The following is a 21,657-nucleotide window of genomic DNA, read 5'->3' on the forward strand; positions in this document are numbered from 1 at the left end:
CTTTAATTGTTTAAAAAGAAAAGGAGTACTTGTGGCACCTTAGAGACTAACACATTTATTTGAGCATAAGCTTTTGTGAGCTACAGCTCACTTCATCGGATGCATTCAGTGGAAAATACAGCGGGGAGATTTATATACATAGAGAACATGAAACAATGGGTGTTACCATACACACTGTAACGAGAGTGATTATTTAAGATGAGCTATTAAGCAGGAGAGCCGGGGTGGGGGGGGGGAGGAGAACCTTTTGTAGTGATAATCAAGGTGGGCCATTTCCAGCTGTTGACAAGAACGTCTGAGGAACAGTGGGGGGTGGGGGAAATAAACATGGGGAAATAGTTTTACTTTGTGTAATGACCCATCCACTCCTAGTCTTTATTCAAGCCTAAGTTAATTGTATCCAGTTTGCAAATTAATTCCAATTCAGCAGTCTCTCGTTGGGGTCTGTTTTTGAAGTTTTTCTGTTGAAGAATTGCCACTTTTAGGTCTGTAATCGAGTGACCAAAGAGATTTGGTTTTTGAATGTTATAATTCTTGACGTCTGATTTGTGTCCATTTATTCTTTTACATAGAGACTGTCCAGTTTGACCAATGTACATGGCAGAGGGGCATTGCTGACACATATCACATTGGTACATGTGCAGGTGAACGAGCCTCCGATAGTGTGGCTGATGTGATTAGGCCCTATGATGGTGTTCCCTGAATAGATGTGGACACAGTTGGCAACAGGCTTTGTTTCAAGGATAGGTTCCTGGGTTAGTGGTTCTGTTGTGTGGTTGTAGATCCTTGATGATGCGTTGGAGAGGACATTCTTGTTCCTCAGACATTCTTGTCAACTGCTGGAAATGGCTCACCTTGATTATCACTACAAAAGGTTCCCCCCCCCCCCCCCCCCCCCCCGCTCTCCTGCTTCATAGCTCACCTTAGGTAATCACTCTCGTTACAGTGTGTATGGTAACACCCATTGTTTCATGTTCTCTATGTATATAAATCTCCCTGCTGTATTTTCCACTGAATTGGAATTAATTTGCAAACTGGATACAATTAACTTAGGCTTGAATAAAGACTCGGAGTGGATGGGTCATTACACAAAGTAAAACTATTTCCCCATGTTTATTCCCCCCACCCCCCACTGTTCCTCAGACGTTCTTGTCAACTGCTGCAAATGGCCCACCTTGATTATCACTACAAAAGGTTCTCCTCCCCCCCCCCACCCCGGCTCTCCTGCTTAATAGCTCACCTTAAATGATCACTCTCGTTACAGTGTGTATGGTAACACCCATTGTTTCATGTTCTCTATGTATATAAATCTCCCTGCTGTATTGTCCACTGAATGCATCCGATGAAGTGAGCTGTAGCTCACGAAAGCTTATGCTCAAATAAATGATGTTAATCTCTAAGGTGTCACAGGTACGCCTTTTCTTTTTGCGAATACAGACTAACACGGCTGCTACTCTGAAACCTTTAATTGTGTGTGTTTTGTTTTGTTAAAATTATGCTATTTATTTTATAGATGAAAGACTTACCAAGAAGAATTTTGATCTAGAAAAGTTAGATATCCCCAAAGAGAAAAACAGATGTGAACAAACTGAGATTCCAACTGTGGCTATGGAAAATCAGATACTGCTTGGTGGAATTTCAAGTACAGAAGATGGATTTATCACTGAAATATTTAGTCAAAATAGGCCATTTAGTTCTGAAAACCTTAACTTTGAAAATACAATAATTAATAAACCTGGTGAAGAAGGGTTTCACTCCAGTCAAGACAGTCATTTATCCACTATGGCTGTTGGAGAAACTTTGCTGGATCAATTCAAATACCCTCTTACTATTGAAAGTCAAAATACAATACTCAAGGTCAAAATACAGCCACTTGTAGAAGACAATCATGATAATGAAATCCTTGGAAAATGTCAGAAGCTACAAGACCTAAATCCTTCAGAAGAAGCTAAACATACATATCCACCTTGTCCACTGTCGCACTCATACAATGTCCATTTTCTGTCTTCCTTAATGATGCAACATAGAAATTCTAATGATTTGTCACTAAGTACCTGCCCTCCAGAAGGAACAATCAATCAAAATGTCAGAATGATACCAGTAAGATTCAACAAAACAGATTTCTATTTATATATTTTTTTCTTGATTTAAGTGTCTGAAAAAGCACAGTTCCCGTATTAAGAGAAAGCATAAGATGCTTTAAAGTTATTACTATATAAGTTGTATTAGCTACTATTTCTCTCTCTTAAAGTTATGCTCAAATAAATTGGTTAGTCTCTAAGGTGCCACAAGTACTCCTTTTCTTTTTGCAAATACAGACTAACACGGCTGTTACTCTGAAATCTCTCTTTTATGCGGAACATAGGACCTTCACCACTGCGTTCCATTTTTGCCAATCTCGGTCTGCAATCTTAGGTTCACCATGCTATTCTGATAGCTTTCAGTTTTGCTTGTATTGTGCATTTCCATGTTATCCTTTGTCTTGTTGCTGCTTACCCCAGAGGTTCCAGTCCAGTGCCCATCTTGTTATTCTCTTTGGGTCTTTCCTCCATGTATGTCCTAGCCATCTTCATTTTTTTTCCCCTGTAATTTCCTGTTCTATTGGTTTCTGTTTCATTCTCTTCTAGAGTGCTTCCTTAGTGACTCTTTTCTGGCCAGCTGATATTGAGGATTTGTCTAAGGCTGTTAGCTGTTTATGAAAATTTGGAGTTTAGATAGTAAGGTCTTAATAAGTCTCCAAGTTTCAATACGATATAGTAAAATTGACTCTACAATTGTGTAAAATATTCAAAGTTACTTTGGAGGGCAAGATTTCTGTTTCTACAGAGGGGCTTTAGAGTTACAAAGGCATGTCTGGCTTTCACTGTTCTTGCTTTAATGTCTTTGTTCCATCTGTTGTACTTACAGTGCAGCCAAGATATGTGAAATATCCAACCTTTTCTATGGTTGTTTGCAGTGTTGTAGCCATGTTGGTCCCAGGATATTAGAAGGTGGGTGAGGTAATATCTTTTACTGGACCAATATCTGTTGGTGAAAGAGACAAGCTTTTAAGCTAAGCAGTGCTCTTCTTCAAGTCTGGGAAAGAATGTTACAGCTAAATACAAGGTGGAACGGATTGTTTACAATAAGTAGTTATCACACTTTCTAAGGGACCTTTCAACGTGAGGTGGCTCATTAGCACCTCTGCAGTCATATGACAAAAAGGGAGGTTAGTGGGTTACAGATTGTTGTAATAAGCCATAAATCCTTGTCTTTATTAAGACCATGATTTGTAGTGTCTAACGAAGTGTGTAGTGTCTAACAAAGTTATGTGGAACAGATTGTTTATCATAAGTAGTTAACACGTATTCAAAGGGACCATTGGTTATCTTAAATTGATCACCTGATTGTGAAGTTTCAGATTAGGTGGTCTGTGTTTGTTGTAATTTCTGTTCATAACTTTTAAATTTGAAAATAAAAATCAGGTATTACAGATGATGCAATTACAAGTGCACTGTATTTAAAATACAAAGATATGTTCATGAACAAGAAAACAGTAGTATTGTGTTCAGCTTTCTTTCACAAGGTTTTATTTTAGTATCTACTAGTACTAGATAGATTGAAACAGTTTTATACACCTCTCTGACTATCTCTAGATCATATAAATATAATAGAATCATAGACTGTGAGGCCAGAAGAGACTGTAGTCATCTAGTCTGACCTGTATAACACAGACCACTGGACTTCCTTGAATTAATTCGTATTTGAACTAGAGCATATCTTTTAGAAAAAATCCTATCTCGATTTAAAATTGTCAGTGATGGAGAATTCACCATAATCCTTGGTAAGACGTTCCAATGATTAATTACATTCACTTAATTTTTTTACCTTATTTTCAGTTTTAAATTGTCTAGCTTCCATTTCCAGCCATTGGATCTTGTTCAGTCTGTTAGACTGAAGAGCCCTATATCAAAATGTTGTTCCCCATGTAGGTATTTATAGATTGTGATCAAGTCACCCTTAGCCTTTTTTTTCTTTTGGTTAAACTTAACAGACTGAGCTCATTGTGTCTGTAACGCATGTTTTCCAATCCTTTAATCATTCTCCTGTCCCGTTGATCACTCTCCAATTTAATCAGTATCCTTTTGGAGTTTTGGACATCACAAGTGGACATAATATTCCAGTAGCGATTGCACCAGTGCATCATATCCCCCCTAAATTTCAAGGTAATTGTAAATCAAGTTTTTGAAAAACCAAATCTTCTTCGAGTGCTGTCTCTGTGGGTGCTCCACTTCAGGTGTCGGTGTGTCCCATCTGTGACATTATTGACATGAACTGTGACCGCATAGATCATTGTTGCAAACAGGGTCCTATGGTGGCACCAGGTCTTGTACAGAGCAGGTCAAGTGGGGTGTCTATGGAAAGGTTGTAGTTTGCTGGTTATGATTATGCTGTCTGTGTGTGTGTATTATTTTTGTATTGGAAGTTATGACTATTGGCTATGTACTTGTATCTCAATGTGTTTGATTCCAAGTAGCCTCAGTGAAGCATTTGGTCAGCTTCTTGAGAATGGGCATTTGCTGAAACTAGTCCTATCAAGAAACACTTAACTGACAATGGAGTTTGGGAGATGCCAATCTACATCTGAGCTTTCTTGGGAATGTTCAAACTAACATGTAAACTATGGCGTCGTCCTGCAAAAAGCTGTATCATTCATGGACATGTGACTTGCCTGGTGGCTACAAACTCCATCTTGTTGCTGTGACTTTGCACAGAAGAACAAAGGGGTTTCTGCCCACAAGAGAAAAAATATAAAAAGCCTTGGAAACCCTTCCATTTTGTCTTCAGCTGGCTTAAGAGATGGCCTCTCCACTCCCAAGAGATGCCTGAAAGAAACTGGAACAAAGGACAGTAACTACGGGGGTGTGAGTGATTACTGGACCAAGACTAGGAAGGATTCCAGTCTGTGAAAGAAGCTTATTGGAACATCTCTAAGGGTGAGATTTACCTGTATGCAGTTTCTTAATGTATTAGGCTTAGACTTGCATGTTTTGTTTCGTTTTACTTGGTAACTTACATTGTTCTGTCTGTTATTACTTGGAACCACTTAAATCTTGTTTTTTATACTTAATAAAATCACTTTTTGCTTATTAATTAACCCAGAATGAGTAATTAATACCCGGGGGAGCAAACAGCTGTGCGTATCTCCCTATCAGTGTTTTATAGAGGGCGGACAATTCATGGGTTTACCCTGTATAAGCTTTATACAGAGTAAAATGGATTTATTTGGGGTTTAGGCTCCCAGAAAGACTGAATATTGGGTGCTGGGAAAGTCCCTGTTAACTGAGAAGCCCCTGGGCTAAGTGAATCTTCGTTTCTGTGAACTGCAGGGGGTGTGGCCCAGCCTCTTGGTCTGTGCTGGAGCCAACTGGTGTGTCTAGCTCAGCAAGACGGGAGTGGAGGGAAGCCTTTTCTGGCAGGGGGGTTTGTTCTCAGTGGTATGCCAGCACAACTTGACAGTCTTGAGGGAGTTTCTGTGACCCAACCCATCACAGTAGCATAGTTGAGCAGGATCTGTGCAGAGCTGATTGCTTTGAGATACTGGTAGTGATTTTAAATGAGTTTAAGTGTGCTTTCTGGAGAACAAACAAAGTGGTTACTGGTTTGTTATTTTCTGTTTGCTTATTTCGGGTAAGGGAAATAGAGGCAACCTTTTCTGGCAGGGGGGTTTGTTCTCAGTGGTATCCCAGTACATCTAGTAACAGTCTTGAGGGAGTTTCTGTGGCCCAACCCATCACACAGTGAATCTGAGATTTTCAGTAGCAGTGTCTGGTCAGGATGCGCCTGTGCAGTAGCAGTCTCACGGCACCACTCGTGCCTCATCTAGCTCGCGCACACCCCGACCCCTGCAGTTCATTCTCAGCCATCCTTGCCTTAAGACAGAGTCCGGTAGCAGTGTCACTAAAAGCCTTCAAAAACATTATTCTATCTAACTTAATCTAGTTATTACCCTTATTTATTAGTAATTTGTTACTTTAATTAATATAGTTCTAGTTAGCGTTAGTTAAACTTTGTTAGATAGCCATAAAAAAACTTTTCATTTTCCCATCTCCCTTTTTCATAAATATGCCTGGCTCCCCAGGATTTAAAAGATGTACTTCATGTAAGGACGCAATACCAATTTCTGATGGCCACTCCTTATATGTCTGATGCTTAGGTGAGTCACACGTACCGCAGAAGTGCGCTCACTGCAACAGTCTCAAAGCGAGAGCAATGAGAGATAGGGATCTTTATCTTAAACTTATTTTAATGGAGAAATCCCTCACTTCTACTTTGGGCCCTGGACAACCCGCAACAAGGGACTCCATGGGTGCATCCTCTATGGATAGACTAGGTGCCGACTCCTCTACAAAATCGAGGGAAAAGGCCATGTCTCCACCAAGCCAAGAACTTTTAAAAAAGAATGGTCCACGGCGAGATCCCTCCCCGCGATGCCGACCTCCTCCAGAATGAGCACCATTGATGCACTGGGCACCTCCAACACCGTCCGCTCCATGACCTCTGCCGGCAGGAGAAAGGAGTCCAGTAGCAGGCACAAAGCAACCTCCTGCTCCACAGCACCGACTACCCCTACAAAGGGCATGGTATCGCAACCTCAACCACCTGTGATGGCTCCCCATCTGGCACCAAGCTCATCAGCACTGAAGAAGGCTACACACAAAGGGTCGGCACCAGGCTCACTTCCACCTAGGGTGGCGGCGCAGAAGGATACAGCACCGCATACAATGGTACCAATCCCCCTTATGCACTCATCATATATGGAAGTGTTCTCTGTTCCCAGATCTCCACTGCTCGGCACTGCCTGCTTGCCAGTGCCGACGGCACTGGACCAACCAGAATCTCCCGATGCTCCACCTTTTTTGAGTGATGAGGAGGACAACATGGAGGAGGCCGTTTTCTCATCTGGACGTTCCTCCCCAGCAGGCACGGAATCTCGTTATAGATCCAGGGAACAGAGCACCAGGGACTTTCCCCAATGGCTCACTAATCCATGGATGTGTCGTCCCATTCCATTTCCCATTAAGTGACCACAATGGGACCCATGCGCAGCCTACAGGTCTCAATTTCACAGACCTCCCACTTCCCACAGGAAACCCATACACTCTGTGATGACGTTGGTACCCGAGCCCTCTTAGGGAACAGAGGAGGTGGAGGAAGACAGGGATGAGACCACAGAATATGAAACATCCCTTGATCACAACTCCTCTTCTTCCCCTGACAAGGTAGTTATGCTCCCGTCTCCCACTACTACAGATGACTTCAAACACTTTCAGGAGTTATTGCCATGGGTGGCACAGAGCCAAAATATTCCTCTTGAGGAGGTTCCAGAAACGCAACACCAAATCCTCAAGATCCTACACACTTCATCTACGTCAAAAATAGCTTTGCCCATAAATGCCACTCTCATGGAACCTTTAGAAACAGTGTGGCAAACACCTGCCATCATCCCCCCAACCAATAAGCATATGGACAGGAAATACTATGTATCAAATAAAGTCATGGACTTCCTTTTTTCACACACACAGCCTAACTCCTTAGTGGTGGATGCGGTCAACCAGTGGGGCAAATATCCTCAATTCAAATCCACACCACAAGACAAGGATTGGAAGAGACTAGACTTCTTGGGGCAAAAAGTTTACTCTTCTGCGACTCTTCAATTCCACACAGCCAAATACACGCTATTAGTCGCCAACTACGATTGTGATAATTATATAAAACTGAATGATTTCATCCAGGAAATTCCAGAGGAAAAAAGAGACCAATTCCATGCCATTGTCAATGAGGAACAACTTATTGCTAGAACAGCACTCCAGACATCCCTCGACATGGTGGACACAGCAGCATGCATGACGGCGACAGCTATTGTCATGCACAGAACATCCTGGTTGCACTCATAGATTCATAGATATTTGGGTCAAAAGGGACCATTATGATCATCTAGTCTGACCTCCTGCACAACGCAGGCCACAGAATTTCACCCACCACTCCTACAAAAAAAACCTCACACCTATATCTGTGCTATTGAAGTCCTCAAATCGTAGTTTAAAGACTTCAAGGAGCAGAGAATCCTCCAGCAAGTGACCCGTGCCCCATGCTACAGAGGAAGGCAAAAAACCTCCAGGGCCTCTTCCAGTCTGCCCTGGAGGAAAATTCCTTCCCGACCCCAAATATGGCGATCAGCTAAACCCTGAGCATATGGGCAAGATTCATCAGCCAGATACTACAGAAAATTCTTTCCTGGGTAACTCAGATCTCACCCCATCTAATAGCCCATCACAGGCCATTGGGCCTATTTCTGAATATTTAATTACCAAAACCATGTTATCCCACTCATCTGATATCCCAAGGGAACTCCAGACCAAGGTAGAGAACCTTTCCCTCGACAGGGACAAGCTCTTCTCCGCTAAAATGGATGAGGTCCTCCACTCCGTGAAGGCCACACTGAGGACCCTCAGGATCTACACACACCCTAACAGGAGATGCAGATACCAGCCTTACAATCATAACAGAGACAGCGCATCTCAGCGCCAGCAGAGACCATACAACAATCAAAGACAAGGGCACAGACCACAGAGATGTTGCCTTACCCAATCTCAGGCTGCGACGTCTCAAGCACCACCAGACAAGACACAATTTTGAAACGTTGGTCGAGGGTCTAACCGACCTCCCCCGACCATCAGCGCCAATAGAACAAACAATCCAAAACTTTGGTCATTGGCTTCGACCATTTTACCATACGTGGGCCTCTATCACCACGGACCATTGGGTTTTAGAGATCATTCACACGAGTTATACCATCCCCTTTACTTCCATCCCACCTACCCACCCGCTCTTCCCCATTTCTCTTCAGGGACCCTCTCACAAGCATCTTGAGCTTCTTGAGACAAGAAGTAAGAACATAAGAAAGGGTGGAGATGGATGGCAGGAGAGAGATCACTTGACCATTACCTGTTAGGTTCACTCCCTCTGGGGCACCTGGCATTGGCCACTGTCGGTAGACAGGATACTGGGCTGGATGGACCTTTGGTCTGACCCAGTATGACCATTCTTATGTTCTTAAGTACATCACCTTCTACAACTAGAGGCCGTGGAACAAGTTCCAACACAACACAGAAGGAAGGGATTTTATTCTCATTATTTCCTGACTCTAAAAAAAACGGAGGTTGGCAACTCATACTAGATCTCAGAAAACTCAACAAATTTGTCTGTACCCACAGATTCAAAATGGTCATACTGAACTCTATCATCCCTGTGCTGGAAGAGGGTGACTGGCTCTAAACTTTGAACCTGCAAGATGCTTATTTTCACATTACCATCCATCACGCTCACAGAGAATTCCTATAATTCACAGTGGGACAAGATCACTTCCAATACAGAATACTGCCATTCAGAGTGTTGACAGCTCCAAGTGTGTTTACCAAAATCCTAGCGGTGGTAGCTGCTCATTTGTGCAGACAGGGAATATTGATATTCCCATACTTAGATGATTGCCTGCTAAAAGGCCCTACCCTGACAGAAACATTATGCATTACTAGACAAACCATCCCTCTTTTTCACTCCCTAGTGCTACAAATCAATGAAAAGAAATCTATCCTAACTCCAGTACAATGATTGGACTTCATAGGAGTGCACCTGGACTCAGTGGAGGCTAAAGCATCACTCCAATGCCCGGATTCACAGCAATGATCTCCCTCATATGATCTCCCATGGGTGTCTGCACACACCTGCCTACAACTCTTGGGACATATGGCTGCCACCACTTTCTTTGTAAAACACACCAGACTCTACACGCGCTGCCTTTGAGGATGGCGGAGCTCGGTATATATTCCACGAAAGCACAGCCTAAACAAAAGACTTGCACCGACTCCAGAGGTTCTGCATTCACTAGGATAGTGGACAAACCCAATAAATGTTTGCTCAGGCATCCCATTTCAACAGGATCCATCATCCAGACAAATCACAACAGATGCTTCACTGATCGCATGGGGAGCTCACCTAAACCAACATACAATCCAAGGAAAGTGGTCCCCCACTGAAACACATTTACACTTGAACCCTGCTTGAATTATGCATGTTCCACAACATATGCCCTCATTTCCTCCCTCTTATATGAGGCAAAACGATAAGGGTCCTGACAGACAACATTGTGTGTATGTTCTACATAAAGCGACAGGGTGGAATATGTTCCCACTCCTTATGCACAGATGCCTTAAAACTATGGAACTGGTGCATAAAACACATCGCTATTACAGCAGCATACCTCCCGAGTCAACTGAACATGATGGCGGACACATTAAGCAGACAGTTTTCCCAAGAGCACGAATGGGAACTGAATGATGAAATAACACAACACATATTTCACATATGGGGGTCCCCACACATAGAGCTGTTCATGACATCAGTAAACAAGAAATGCCCAAAGCTTTGCTCACAAGCAGGACTAGGGGCATGATCCCTAGGGGACGTGTTTCTCATCAAATGGAACGCTCCCCTCCTATACACATTCCCACCAATACCTCTAAAATACAAACCGACAGGGCCAAAATAATACTCATAGTACCGACATGGTTCCCTTACCTGACACCCATGGTGATGTGCACATCGTTCACTCTCCCTCCCCTATGGAATCTTCTCTCTCAGGACAATGGTCAAGTCCTCCATCCAGACCCAGAGAAACTTCAGCTGACGGTGTGGCTCCTTCATGGCTCCACTGCGATGAACTAACCTGCTCAGAACATGTAAAACAAGTGTTAATAAACAGCAGGAATCACAACACGCGTACTACTTACCTCCAAAAATGGAAAAGATTCTTCCTGTGGTGCCAGAACAAACAAATATCTGCAAGCCAGGCACCACTTCCACTAATCCTGCAATATTTATTATCCCTAAAGAACTCAGGGCTTGCTATGAGTTCACACAGAGTTCATCTTGCCACCATCACAGCCTTCCATCAGCAGGTAGACGGGACTTCGATATTTGCTCACCCGATTACTAAGCAGTTTCTCGCGGGCATACAGAACATGTACCCAGACATCTGAGAACCCACACCAGCATGGGTCTTAAATCTACTCAGAAGTCTAACCATAGCCCCATTTGAACCCTTAGCCACATGGTCATCACTTCATTTATCTATGAAAGTGGCATTCCTGGTCACCGTTAGATTGGTGTGAAGAGTCAGTGAAATAGGGGCTCTCATGGCTCACCTGCAATATACAATATTCTTCAAGGATAAAGTGACACTTAGAACGCATCCTTAGTTTATGCCCAAAATATTGTCCTTGTTCCATCTCAACCAACTGATTCACTTACCTACATTTCATTCAAAACCACTCACTAACATTCAAGAGGCTGTCCTGTACACATTGGATTAGCATTTTATCTGGCGAGAACGAAGCCCCTCCGGAAATCACCTCGACTTTTTGTGTCAACAACAGAACGATCAGAGGGCTCTGCCATATCTACGCAAAGATTATCTAAATTCATATCTAGCTGTGTCCATATGTGCTATACAACACTGAAGCCCCTCCGGGCATCAGAACCCACTCAACAGGAGCCTCATCTACCTCCATAGCATTCCTACAGAATGTGCCCATTCTAGACATCTGATGTCTACGTTTGCCACACCGTTTCTAAAGGTTCCATCAGAGCGTCGGGCCTCTTAACACACATTCACTAACCACTATGCAATTACTTTTGGTTCACGCTCAGACACAAGACTCAGCCTCACTATACTAGCCTCAGCAACAAATTGAACTCCTAAGTCCTTTCCATCCTCATGAGGGCAGTGCTCTACATTCACCTGAAGTGGAGCGCCCGCAGGGACAGCACTTGAAGAAGAAGAGACAGTTACTCACCATGTGCAGTAACTGAGGTTCTTCGAGATGTGTGAATCCCTGTGAGTGCTCCACTACCGACCCTTCTCCCCTCTATTTCGGAGTACGAGCTAAACACTCCACGGTAGAGAAAGCAACTGAAAGGGTCGGGGCGTGAGCATGCTAGATGAGGCACCAGTGGCACCTCAAGACTGCTACTGCGCATGCGCACCCTGACTAGACACTGCTACTGAACATCTCCGATCGATGGCACTGGGATGCACCGACACCTGAAGTGGAGCACCCACAGGGACACACATCTCGAAGAACCTCAATTACTGCACAAGCTGAGCAACCTTCTCTTAAACTTTGAACTAAATGGCTATGATTTTTCACAATTGAAATCAAATAGCTACATTTTTCTATAAATGTGTTGAAGTTAAAGAAAGGAATGAAAGAAAACTATTCTCTTTCTCTAGGTATTCAGACCGCTACTAGATCCAGTTACTGGTGCGAATAATTGTATTTGTTATGACCAATTCAAAGGAATGCTTAATAGTTGTGTACAGTCACAAGCCTTGCCAAATAGCTCCGATGGTAAGTGTTTGAAGAAGTCACCTACTGTGAGTTTGATTTTTTTAATTTGGTCTTCCATCTACAACTGACAGTATAAATGATTGACTGTCCCTGTATATAGAAGATTCTCTTTGTGCCTGTGTGTGCATGACTGTTCAGATTTCTAGTTTGTTTTTCTCCTCTAAGTGAATTTTTTGTTAGCACTTATTAAAGTGTGATGGGATTGAGATGAAAGTCTTCTATTTATCCATGCATAAGGCTATGTTTATGTCACAGAGGTCATGGAAGTCACGGAATCCGTGACTTCCAGAGACCTCCATAACATTCTCTGCTTCAGCCCCAGGGGCCCCCTGCACGGTTCCAGGGACAGGTGACAGCCTCCTGTGGGGGCTCTCGTCAGGGTTCCAGCAGTGGGTGACAGCCTCGCGCAGGAGGGTGGGTAGGGGGTGCCTTTGGCAAGTGGCTGAGGGCATCCAGTTTTCTCTTTGGGAAATATGGTCACCCTGCAGCCCCCAGCCACCGTCGGTGGAGGGGGGCCCCTCTGTAGCTTCCAGCTGCCACATGCAGAGGAGGAACCCCACAGCACCCAGCCACCATGGTGGTAGGGGAAACCATGGAGCCGCAGCAGCAAAAGTCACAGACAGGTCACGGCTTCCGTGAATTTTTGTTTATTGCCCATGACCTGTCTTAGTTAGGGAGATTATCAGTCTTCAGGTTATTTTAGATCTTGACCTCTCTGCTGAGTCTGCCAGCAGTGAGTGCCACTTGTAATTGGAGATTTGTAATGTGGATGCTTACACATTAGAAATAAAACTGCCATCACAAGCTCATTTGATATAAGCCACTGAACAGCTATTAAATGGGAATGATTTTTTGTCATTACTCACAAGGCCCAAATTTGAACCAGTTACTGAAAGGTAAGAAGTATGATATACCATCACCAATCCTCTGAATTGTTCCCCAGTGTTCTAATTTCTGATTGCAGGCTAGCTTTGTGACCTTTGATCTTGCTATGTGATAATGTGGGCTTTACATCATGGAGGTTGAAAGGAAATTGTTTTTAATTTCTAGGCAGTATTGTTTCTACCCATGTACCTCTTTTTACTTTGATGTCCATAAGGAAGCTGAAGAAGTTTGACAGAGTATGTGTTTGAAAAAATTATCGTAGCTCACTGGTTATTTTGAAAAGATATAAAGTTCAATTAAAGGATAGCTTTCTCCTTGGTCCTTTGAAAAGATATTGCTCAGGTTCAAGTAGGTAGGCATGAGCTCTCGTCTCAGGAGCTCAGTAATGGCCACTTTGCGCCCTGTCCATACACAGTTGTACAAGGGAAGGAGAGGTGGTGGAGATGGGCAAAAGGAGCCTGACACCATTGCATAGAGGCCATGCACAGTTGCACTCCCTGTGTGCAACAGTATTCCTTGCTTACTAGCCAAAGGGGTGAAGGAAGAGACAGGAGTAAAGCCGGATATACAGAGCTGGACAGATATGCAGAAGGGATCATGCTGCATCTTCCTAAGTAGTGATGCCGGGGGTGTGCTCCCTACAGAGGGATTGTGCATCCTTGAAGAATGTTGCCTTTTGGAGCTCCTCCTGCGATTATGCTGCTCTGCATCAGTCGTAGCATGAGCCAGTGCCAAAAAGTCAAAGCTGCCTTTATATGGGTGCCAGACCACAAAGCATGTTCTCCAGTTGGTTCTTCTAATGTATGAGGTATCTCATAGCCATTTGTCATGTGATCAGGTATTAGAATCCCTCCAGTGGCAAGTTGCACATTCATTAGCCTTTATTAACATAACATTGCTGAGAAATGTATAATTTTTCCCAGCTGTTTTGAGAAACATCAGGCTGGCTCAATATTGGGGTCTCTTTTCCCAACATTCCTGACAGGAAGTCTGTTATAGGAGAACATTCAATATTTTTACGCAAGCCGGGCTGCACTTTCAGAGTGCTTGTTTTAATTTTTGTCAGTGTCCTACGCAATCCTGTGATGTCCAAATCTTTTTTTCCTCAGACCTATAGTATAAAAGATCTCCTAATGTTTGCCATTGTCCTCATTGTTTGTTAAAAAAAACCCCTCCATTTTGTGTGACAGAACCTTGCAGTGAGGTCAGCACTTTACCTCAGACTAGTGCTCCTGTCTGTGATGAACTTGTAAGTATGAATTTAGGATGTTATTATTATTTTTCTGAAAGTTTTTGTTCTTTGTTTTTGATCTTACAGGCAAAATATTGTAGAAATTGAAAATGGAAATCACATAAACTGCCAAAGGGTAAAATGTTTTTTCAAATGCAGTCCTACATATTCCACATACAACAGAAAAAAGAGAACATTAGACATCCATTTTTGAAAATCTTGGCTGTAAAGTTAGGCTCCTAAATCCTCATTTAGGGGCTAATCTAAAACCCACTGAGGTCAATGGAAAGACTCTGATTGACTTCAGTGGGTTTTGGATCAGGCTGCTAAGCACCTAAGTAAGTGGCTGATTTTCAGAAGTGCTGAGGACCAGCAGCTGTCATTGAAGAGAATGGGTATTTCTGGGTTGACAGACTCAGGTTAGTGGAGCTTGCACTACTGCGTTGAAAGTAGCTGTGTAGATATCATGGTTTGGGCTGGAGCTCGGGCTCTGAAGCCTAAGGAAGAGGGTAGGCTTCAGAGCCTGAGGTCCAACCCAAGCCTCAACTTCAAAGCACTGCCTACACAGTTCTTTTTAGGTCACTAGCACAAGCTCCAATCCCCAAGTGTCTCATCCTGGGCTGGGAGACTTGCTTCTGCGGGCAGTCTGCAGGCGACATGGATGTACCCAATGAGGCTTTGCTAAATCAGGGCCCGAAAGAGACACTAGTCTTGCAGATGCCTTTTATTTGATAATGTAATGCACTATAGCTGCCATGCCTGCCCCCAAAGGATTTCCCCAGCCCAGTGGGATCTTGGATGGTGTAGTAGCTTCTATGCTACCCCTTTGCCTCAGGCAGTCACATGGATTGTGGCCAGTCATCCCTGTACAGTCAGAGAATACAAATGTGGCTTGTGGCTACCTTTGCACATATCCCATCCTGAGCTATGCCAAAAACCCCTCAGCTGTCACTTAGCATCTGAGCCTGTATTATGTTGCATGCATACAAAGGGGCAGAGTTAAGACTGGGGTACAACTATAATACTGGCAATTCCTAGTGTTGGAGTGCTTCACTTTGCAACCCTAACATTCTCTTACTGTGTCTGGGTTTTTTAAATGTAATTTCCTAGATTTATAAAAGACAAACCATAAAAACAAAGAAATTCCAGGTTGGAGAACTTTTTGCTAGACACCCCTAGAACACTGTCATGGACAAGGTGTGCCAGGGTTCCTGGTGAGTGCTTTAGTGTGTGCATTGAATGAATCGGGGGTTTATTCAGAGGTTTGATCGTTTTGTAGTGGGTACTACAGTTCTTCCATGTACCAGCTTGACAAATGCTTTATGGTGGATAGTGTTGCCAATGAGTAAAGGTGTGGCAATTCCCATTTGAAGAAGAGTGCCACCAAAGTTTAGTCACTGACCACTGTGACAAATGTCATAGTATGGGAATGCTGCTTAAACTGTTAGGTCCCAGTCATAGAATATCAGGGTTGGAAGGGACCTCAGGAGGTCATCTAGTCCAACCTCCTGCTCAAAGCAGGACCAATCCCCAATTTTTGCTCCAGATCCCTAAATGGCCCCCTCAAGGATTGAGCTCACAACCCTGGGTTTAGCAGGCCAATGCTCAAACCACTGAGCTATCCCTCACCCCAGTCCTGAAGTCATTGCTCAGTTGTTAATTAAATTAAATCCCTTGGGTCCATAGGACTCAAGTTGTGTATTTTATGACTAATTCATGTGTTTCACATTAGTTGCTAAAGCAGTTTCTTAGCTTCTCCAGTGCAGTGTGGAACTGAGCTGATGATTGCCAGTATAGGAAGGGAGGGAACGTCTTTGTTACTGTAGAATATATCTTTGTGCATTACCCATTGTTATTCTTTAGAAGTATAACCCTTCTGCCCGTCAGAGTTGGCAGCAACAAGGGCCGGATTCAGTATCTAGGGGTTCCGTTTTACTAACACAAGGCAAAACCGGCTTGAGCCCTCACCCAGTGACCTGGGACAATTACATACCACCCCCCTGAGCACCTCTAAGAGATAATACGTCCCCTCTCGCAAGCACGGAGTCTGAGTGTAGCAAAAGCCTTTTAATAAAGGAGGGAAACACCACAAACAGGATTCATAACACAAACCATGAGCAAATGACCCACCCCCAAGGAAGTTTGGCAGAGTCCTTTTCCCCTCAGGGTCTTAAGTCCAGCAACCCAACAGTCACCCCACCCATAGTTTCTGACCTTGGTCAGTGCAGCCCCAGAGTTCAGAGGTTCATCTGCAGAGTTTACCTACCAGCCTGGGTGAAGGTGGAGGGAGGTATGGGAGGGGGGACATCCTACATGCTCCGCTGCTTGGGGTGACGGCCAAGTGCCACACCTCTCCATGGGGTTCTGCTGCAATCTTCACCTCCAGCTGCACCTCTCCACCAGCTGCCCTGCTATCCGCTCCGCTCCCTGTCCTGCTGTCTGCTCCACTCCACCAGCCACTCTGCTATACACTCTGCTCGCTGTCCTGCTGTCTGCTCTGCTCCGCCAGCCGCCCTGCTATCTGCTCTGCTCCCCTCCACTAGCCGTCCTGCTAGCCACTCACCAACTTGTCTTCAGGCCCCTCCCCCACTTAACACAGCTCTCAGTGATCTCAGCTCTTAGTAACTTCAGCTCTTCAGTGACTTCAGCTCTCAATGAGTTTAGCTAGTAGTAGGGGAGCCTTAGTGCTGGTGCACCACGAGACCAAAATCGGTCCAATACTTAGACCTAGCTATCAGTGATTTCAGCTCTGCAGCATGTAACAAGACTCTTAATGGAGTCAAAATTAGGTCTGTGATACACGGTGGAGAGAGGAAGGATCAAAGTGGTGTTTAGGGCCCACACTGCCACGTACACATACCTGTCCCCAACATCTCTCAATTCACTGGTTTTGGAACCCATGTCTCTTGCCTAGCGAGTGCTGCTTGGTTGACGAGTCCCTCCATCATAAAATGCCAAGTACAGTTTTACGGTCCTTGATTCACATAACCAGGATAACAATGCTTTATTACTCCTGCCCCAATAACAAAGAGACTTGGGATCCCACAGAAGCCAAAGTGACCATTTGGGCAGGCAGTCCATTGTCTTAGGCAGGGTGGGTGTGCTCATGCAAACAAGATCAGCCCCTGAAGTCCTTTTCCACAGCTCACCACCAGATGTCAGGGTAGAGCTCACTCTGACTCTGCTTACATCAGTATTTTTATTTGAATATTAAATGAAAATCATTCAGCCTAAGCTGTGACAGTTAGAACTAGCTATTTTCCAAATTAGGTTTGAATACAGTTTTTGCTTTAAAATGCATTGTTTATGCAGCTATAAATTTTCATCTCCTGTCCTATTGGCACTGCAATTTAAAGTAGCATTTAAAGTATTCTTTTTAAGATGTGAAACTATTTATTTTTTTCAGGCGGAAGTAAGAGAGGCAATTGTTAGTAATATGGCTAATAACCAAAAGGAAGCAGTTTTTCAGAATTCAAAGGCAGGAGAAACCAGCTGCAAGTTACTGACTACACAAAACGTAATGGAGGACCCCAGCTGTTCACACAGAAAAGATTCCAATCCAGTGGTAATTTCTGCCTGAAACTGACAGGAACAGTACACATTGAAGGAAATTATGTTTGTTTGTTTGCTTATTTATTTGCATTAGAGTAGTCTAGAAGTCCCAATCAGGGCACCCCTATGTGGGTGCTACACAGACAAGTAATGAGAAGGCAGTCCCTGTTCCACAGAACTAATGATCCAGGAGCCTATATTTAATTATACTATATTTTGTCTGTATTTACTATATAACATTAGAAACAAAGCAAGCTGTGGCGTTGGCTACATCCAAAAAGAGTTGCTTGCTCTATATTTATAGTTGAGTGAACAAAATGAAACACCATTGCAGAGCCATATTTCTGTCTTGCGGGACAAATCCTAAACACAGCACTAGTAATTGGAATGTGTCTTGGGGAGTTCCATGGTTGGGGAGTCTAGAAAGCTATGAATCCTTCCCGCCTGAGATGAGGAGCAGCAGCATAGCCATTCAACGGCATTCTGCAATCAGACAGATAGGTATTCTTATGAAAACCTTTGTATCTATCTGCCTAGAACAGGGGTTGGCAACCTGCGGCACGCGTGCCAAAGGCGGCACACGAGCCAATTTTTACTGGCATGCTGCTGCTAGCTGGGGTCCCGGCCGCCGTCCCCACTCAGCCCGCTGCCAGCCTGGGTGAATGGAACCCCAGGCTGGCAGCGGGCTGAGCGGGGCCGGCAGACGGAACCCCAGACTGGCGGCGGGCTAAGCCGCTCAGGCCGCCGCTGGTCTGGGGTTCTGTCCGCTGGTGCAGTGTATTAAGTTTCTCCCCATAGGAATGTGCTACTTTTGAAGCACCAGGACTGGCAGCCATAAGTATTACACCATAAGTAGCACATTCCTACAGGGAGAAATTTAATACACTACACCAGGGTAGGGAAGGCTGTGCCTCTCCAAACAGTGCGCCCCCATCCGCCTCCTCCCACTTCCCGCCCCCTGACTGCCCCCCCATAACCTCTGACCCATCCAACCCCCTGTATTCCTTGTCCCCTGACCACCCCCTCTCGAGACCCTCTGCCCCCCTCAGAACCCTCCACGCATCCAACCCCCCCGCTTCTTGTCTCCTGACCGCCCCCTCCCAGGACCCCCCACCCCTATCTGTCCCCTCCGGGACCCCACCCCCCGATCCAAGCCCCCCTGCTCCCTGTGCCCTGACCCCTATCCACACCCATAACCCATGACAGGCTCCCCGGGACTCCCATGCCTATCCAACCACCCCTGTTTCCTGTCCCCTTACCATGCCGCTCAGAGCATCAGGACTGGCAGCCATAAACCGTAAGTAGCACATTCCTATGGAGAGCAATTTAATACACTACATCTGGCCCTGCTCAGCCCACTGATGGTCTGAAGTTCTCAAAATATGTTCTTTCACCCCTTATCAAAAATTACACTACAATTAGCTTAAAAACTTTAAAACTCTGTTTGTATATTACAGTAATCGTTAAAAAATGTATAATGTTAATAAATACATAGGTTTGATGAAACAAAGTAGTTGTACTTATGTGCCTGTGCTTAATTTGTGTTTTCGATGATTTACCTTCTAAAAAAATCTCGCATGTCTCGCACCCCCAGAAAGGGCATCTCGCACCCCCAGGGGGTGTGTGCAACCCAGGTTAAAAACCACTGCACTAAACTGATAAGATCTGCATTTTAATTTAATTTTAAATGAAGCTTCTTAGACATTTTAAAAACCTTGTTTACTTGACATACAACAATAGTTTAGTTACATAATATAGACTTAGAGAGAGAGACCTTCTAAAAACATTAAAATGTATTACTGGCACGCAAAACCTTAAATTAGAGTGAATAAATGAAGACTCGGCACACCACTTCTGAAAGGTTTCCAACCCCTGGCCTAGAATTACTATCTCTTAGATGAAAACTAATAATTTATGATGTATTTCAGGTGATCTGCCAGTTGAAAGGAGGTACTCAAATACTCTGTATAAACAATTCTGGCACAAGAGAATTAAAAACAGTTCATCTGGTTCCCCAGTATCAAAACCAACATAATTATCTTCAGTCAGGTACAAAGAAAATGAAAATTTTAAATAATGTTGTCAGATATTATGCCACAAATAATTAACATGTAACTATGTGTTTGTGTTTCTAAGCAACAGTGGTGCTGAGATGAGCCAGGACTAATGTGGCTACCACCAATTATTATTAATTATTATTTTACAATGTCTGCTAGGTACTTCACAAAAAAACCACAAGATTGCTACAAGAGATGTGCTGAAATTAGTGAATTGGTATATGATGTTAATAAACAGATTACATTCAGTAGGAAGCAGTTTGCTCCAAGCCATATGCATTCTCAAGGATGACACCAACTTGCATTTACAGAAGCTTGCCACCAAATGTTACTCTTTCTCCAAAAATAAAAAGCAGATGAAGGGGCACTGATTTAGCATTAAGAGCTATCTTATCATTGTCTCCTTCCATGTTGTTTTTATTATTATGTGTTGTTTGTATTGCAGTAGTGCCAATGGGCACCAGTCTGAGATCAGGGTCTCATTATGTTAGGCACTGTAAAAACATGACTAACAGGCTCAATTTCACAAGATGCAGAGCATTTCCAACCCTGATTGACTTCAGTAGATTCTGCACATGCCCAACACATTTTATATAGTGTAAAAAAAAACAAGGCCTTACCAAGGATAAATTTGAAAGATTCAAAATGAGGAAAATATTTATATTAAAATTCCAAATTCTATTACAGTCACAGTATCTCCAGAGGAGAGGAGGGTGAAACCATATCAGAGAACAACCATATGTCTTTATCTCCCATTTGACCAGACTTTCTTCCATTTTACTCACCTTCATAGTATGGAACAGAGGGCAATGGGAGGCCCAGTATTAGAAGAACCAGAAATTAAGTCCACTAAAGTCCCAGGCTGATGGACTCCAGAAATTTCCAATTTGAGCTTTTTTCTGAGCTCGATTTTTTCTTACAACATCTGCAAGAAGGCATCTGTAAATTAATTTCAGAAAGCAAGATTCATCTTGCCAATCTCATAGAGCCTAATATTCCTTTTTTTTTTCAAACTGGTGTGGAAGATTAATATGAATTAAAGTGAGTGGGACTGTTCACAGACTTCAAGTTAAGCATGTGCTTGAGTGCATTGCTGAATTAGGACCTATGTAAAGAAACTCTCTCTAGGGCTATGGCCTCCTCCTTATTTTTCTAGCAGTAATTTTTGTTCATAGGCAAATACTTCTGCTCCAAGTGCATTCTTTTGACTTTGAAAGTTGTAAAATAAGAATCCAAAATAAATGCAATGGAAGTTTCTGTCAGTTACTTATTTGTAAAGGTATTTTAGGCTATAAAATTTGCATTTGGAGTATTTTTAAACATATTCTGATGCATTTAATGTCAAAGAGTAAAGGCCTCCAATGGTCAACTTACTTGTTGACAAAATGGTGATGGCCTTTGGTGGCTGTGTGCAATTGTTTAGCATTAATTCCAAAATGCAACCCTTTTGCAAAGTTAAAAGAAATGTTTCTGGAGAGCTATC

The 21,657-nt window shown here is 43.5% G+C and overlaps 1 protein-coding gene across 1 annotated transcript in view; it reads left to right on the plus strand.

The window, feature by feature from the left end:
- Window positions 1–21,657, plus strand: part of TESMIN (testis expressed metallothionein like protein) — a 39,592-nt gene that overhangs the window by 2,840 nt on the left and 15,095 nt on the right. The window contains exons 3-7 of the mRNA XM_075129295.1: window positions 1,514–2,100; window positions 12,332–12,449; window positions 14,525–14,583; window positions 17,972–18,130; window positions 20,046–20,166. Coding sequence (XP_074985396.1) covers window positions 1,514–2,100; window positions 12,332–12,449; window positions 14,525–14,583; window positions 17,972–18,130; window positions 20,046–20,166 — 1,044 coding nt within the window. The remainder of the gene's footprint in view (window positions 1–1,513; window positions 2,101–12,331; window positions 12,450–14,524; window positions 14,584–17,971; window positions 18,131–20,045; window positions 20,167–21,657) is intronic.

This window comes from Caretta caretta, chromosome 6, assembly GCF_965140235.1.
Source record: "Caretta caretta isolate rCarCar2 chromosome 6, rCarCar1.hap1, whole genome shotgun sequence".
Classification (NCBI taxonomy): domain Eukaryota; kingdom Metazoa; phylum Chordata; order Testudines; family Cheloniidae; genus Caretta; species Caretta caretta.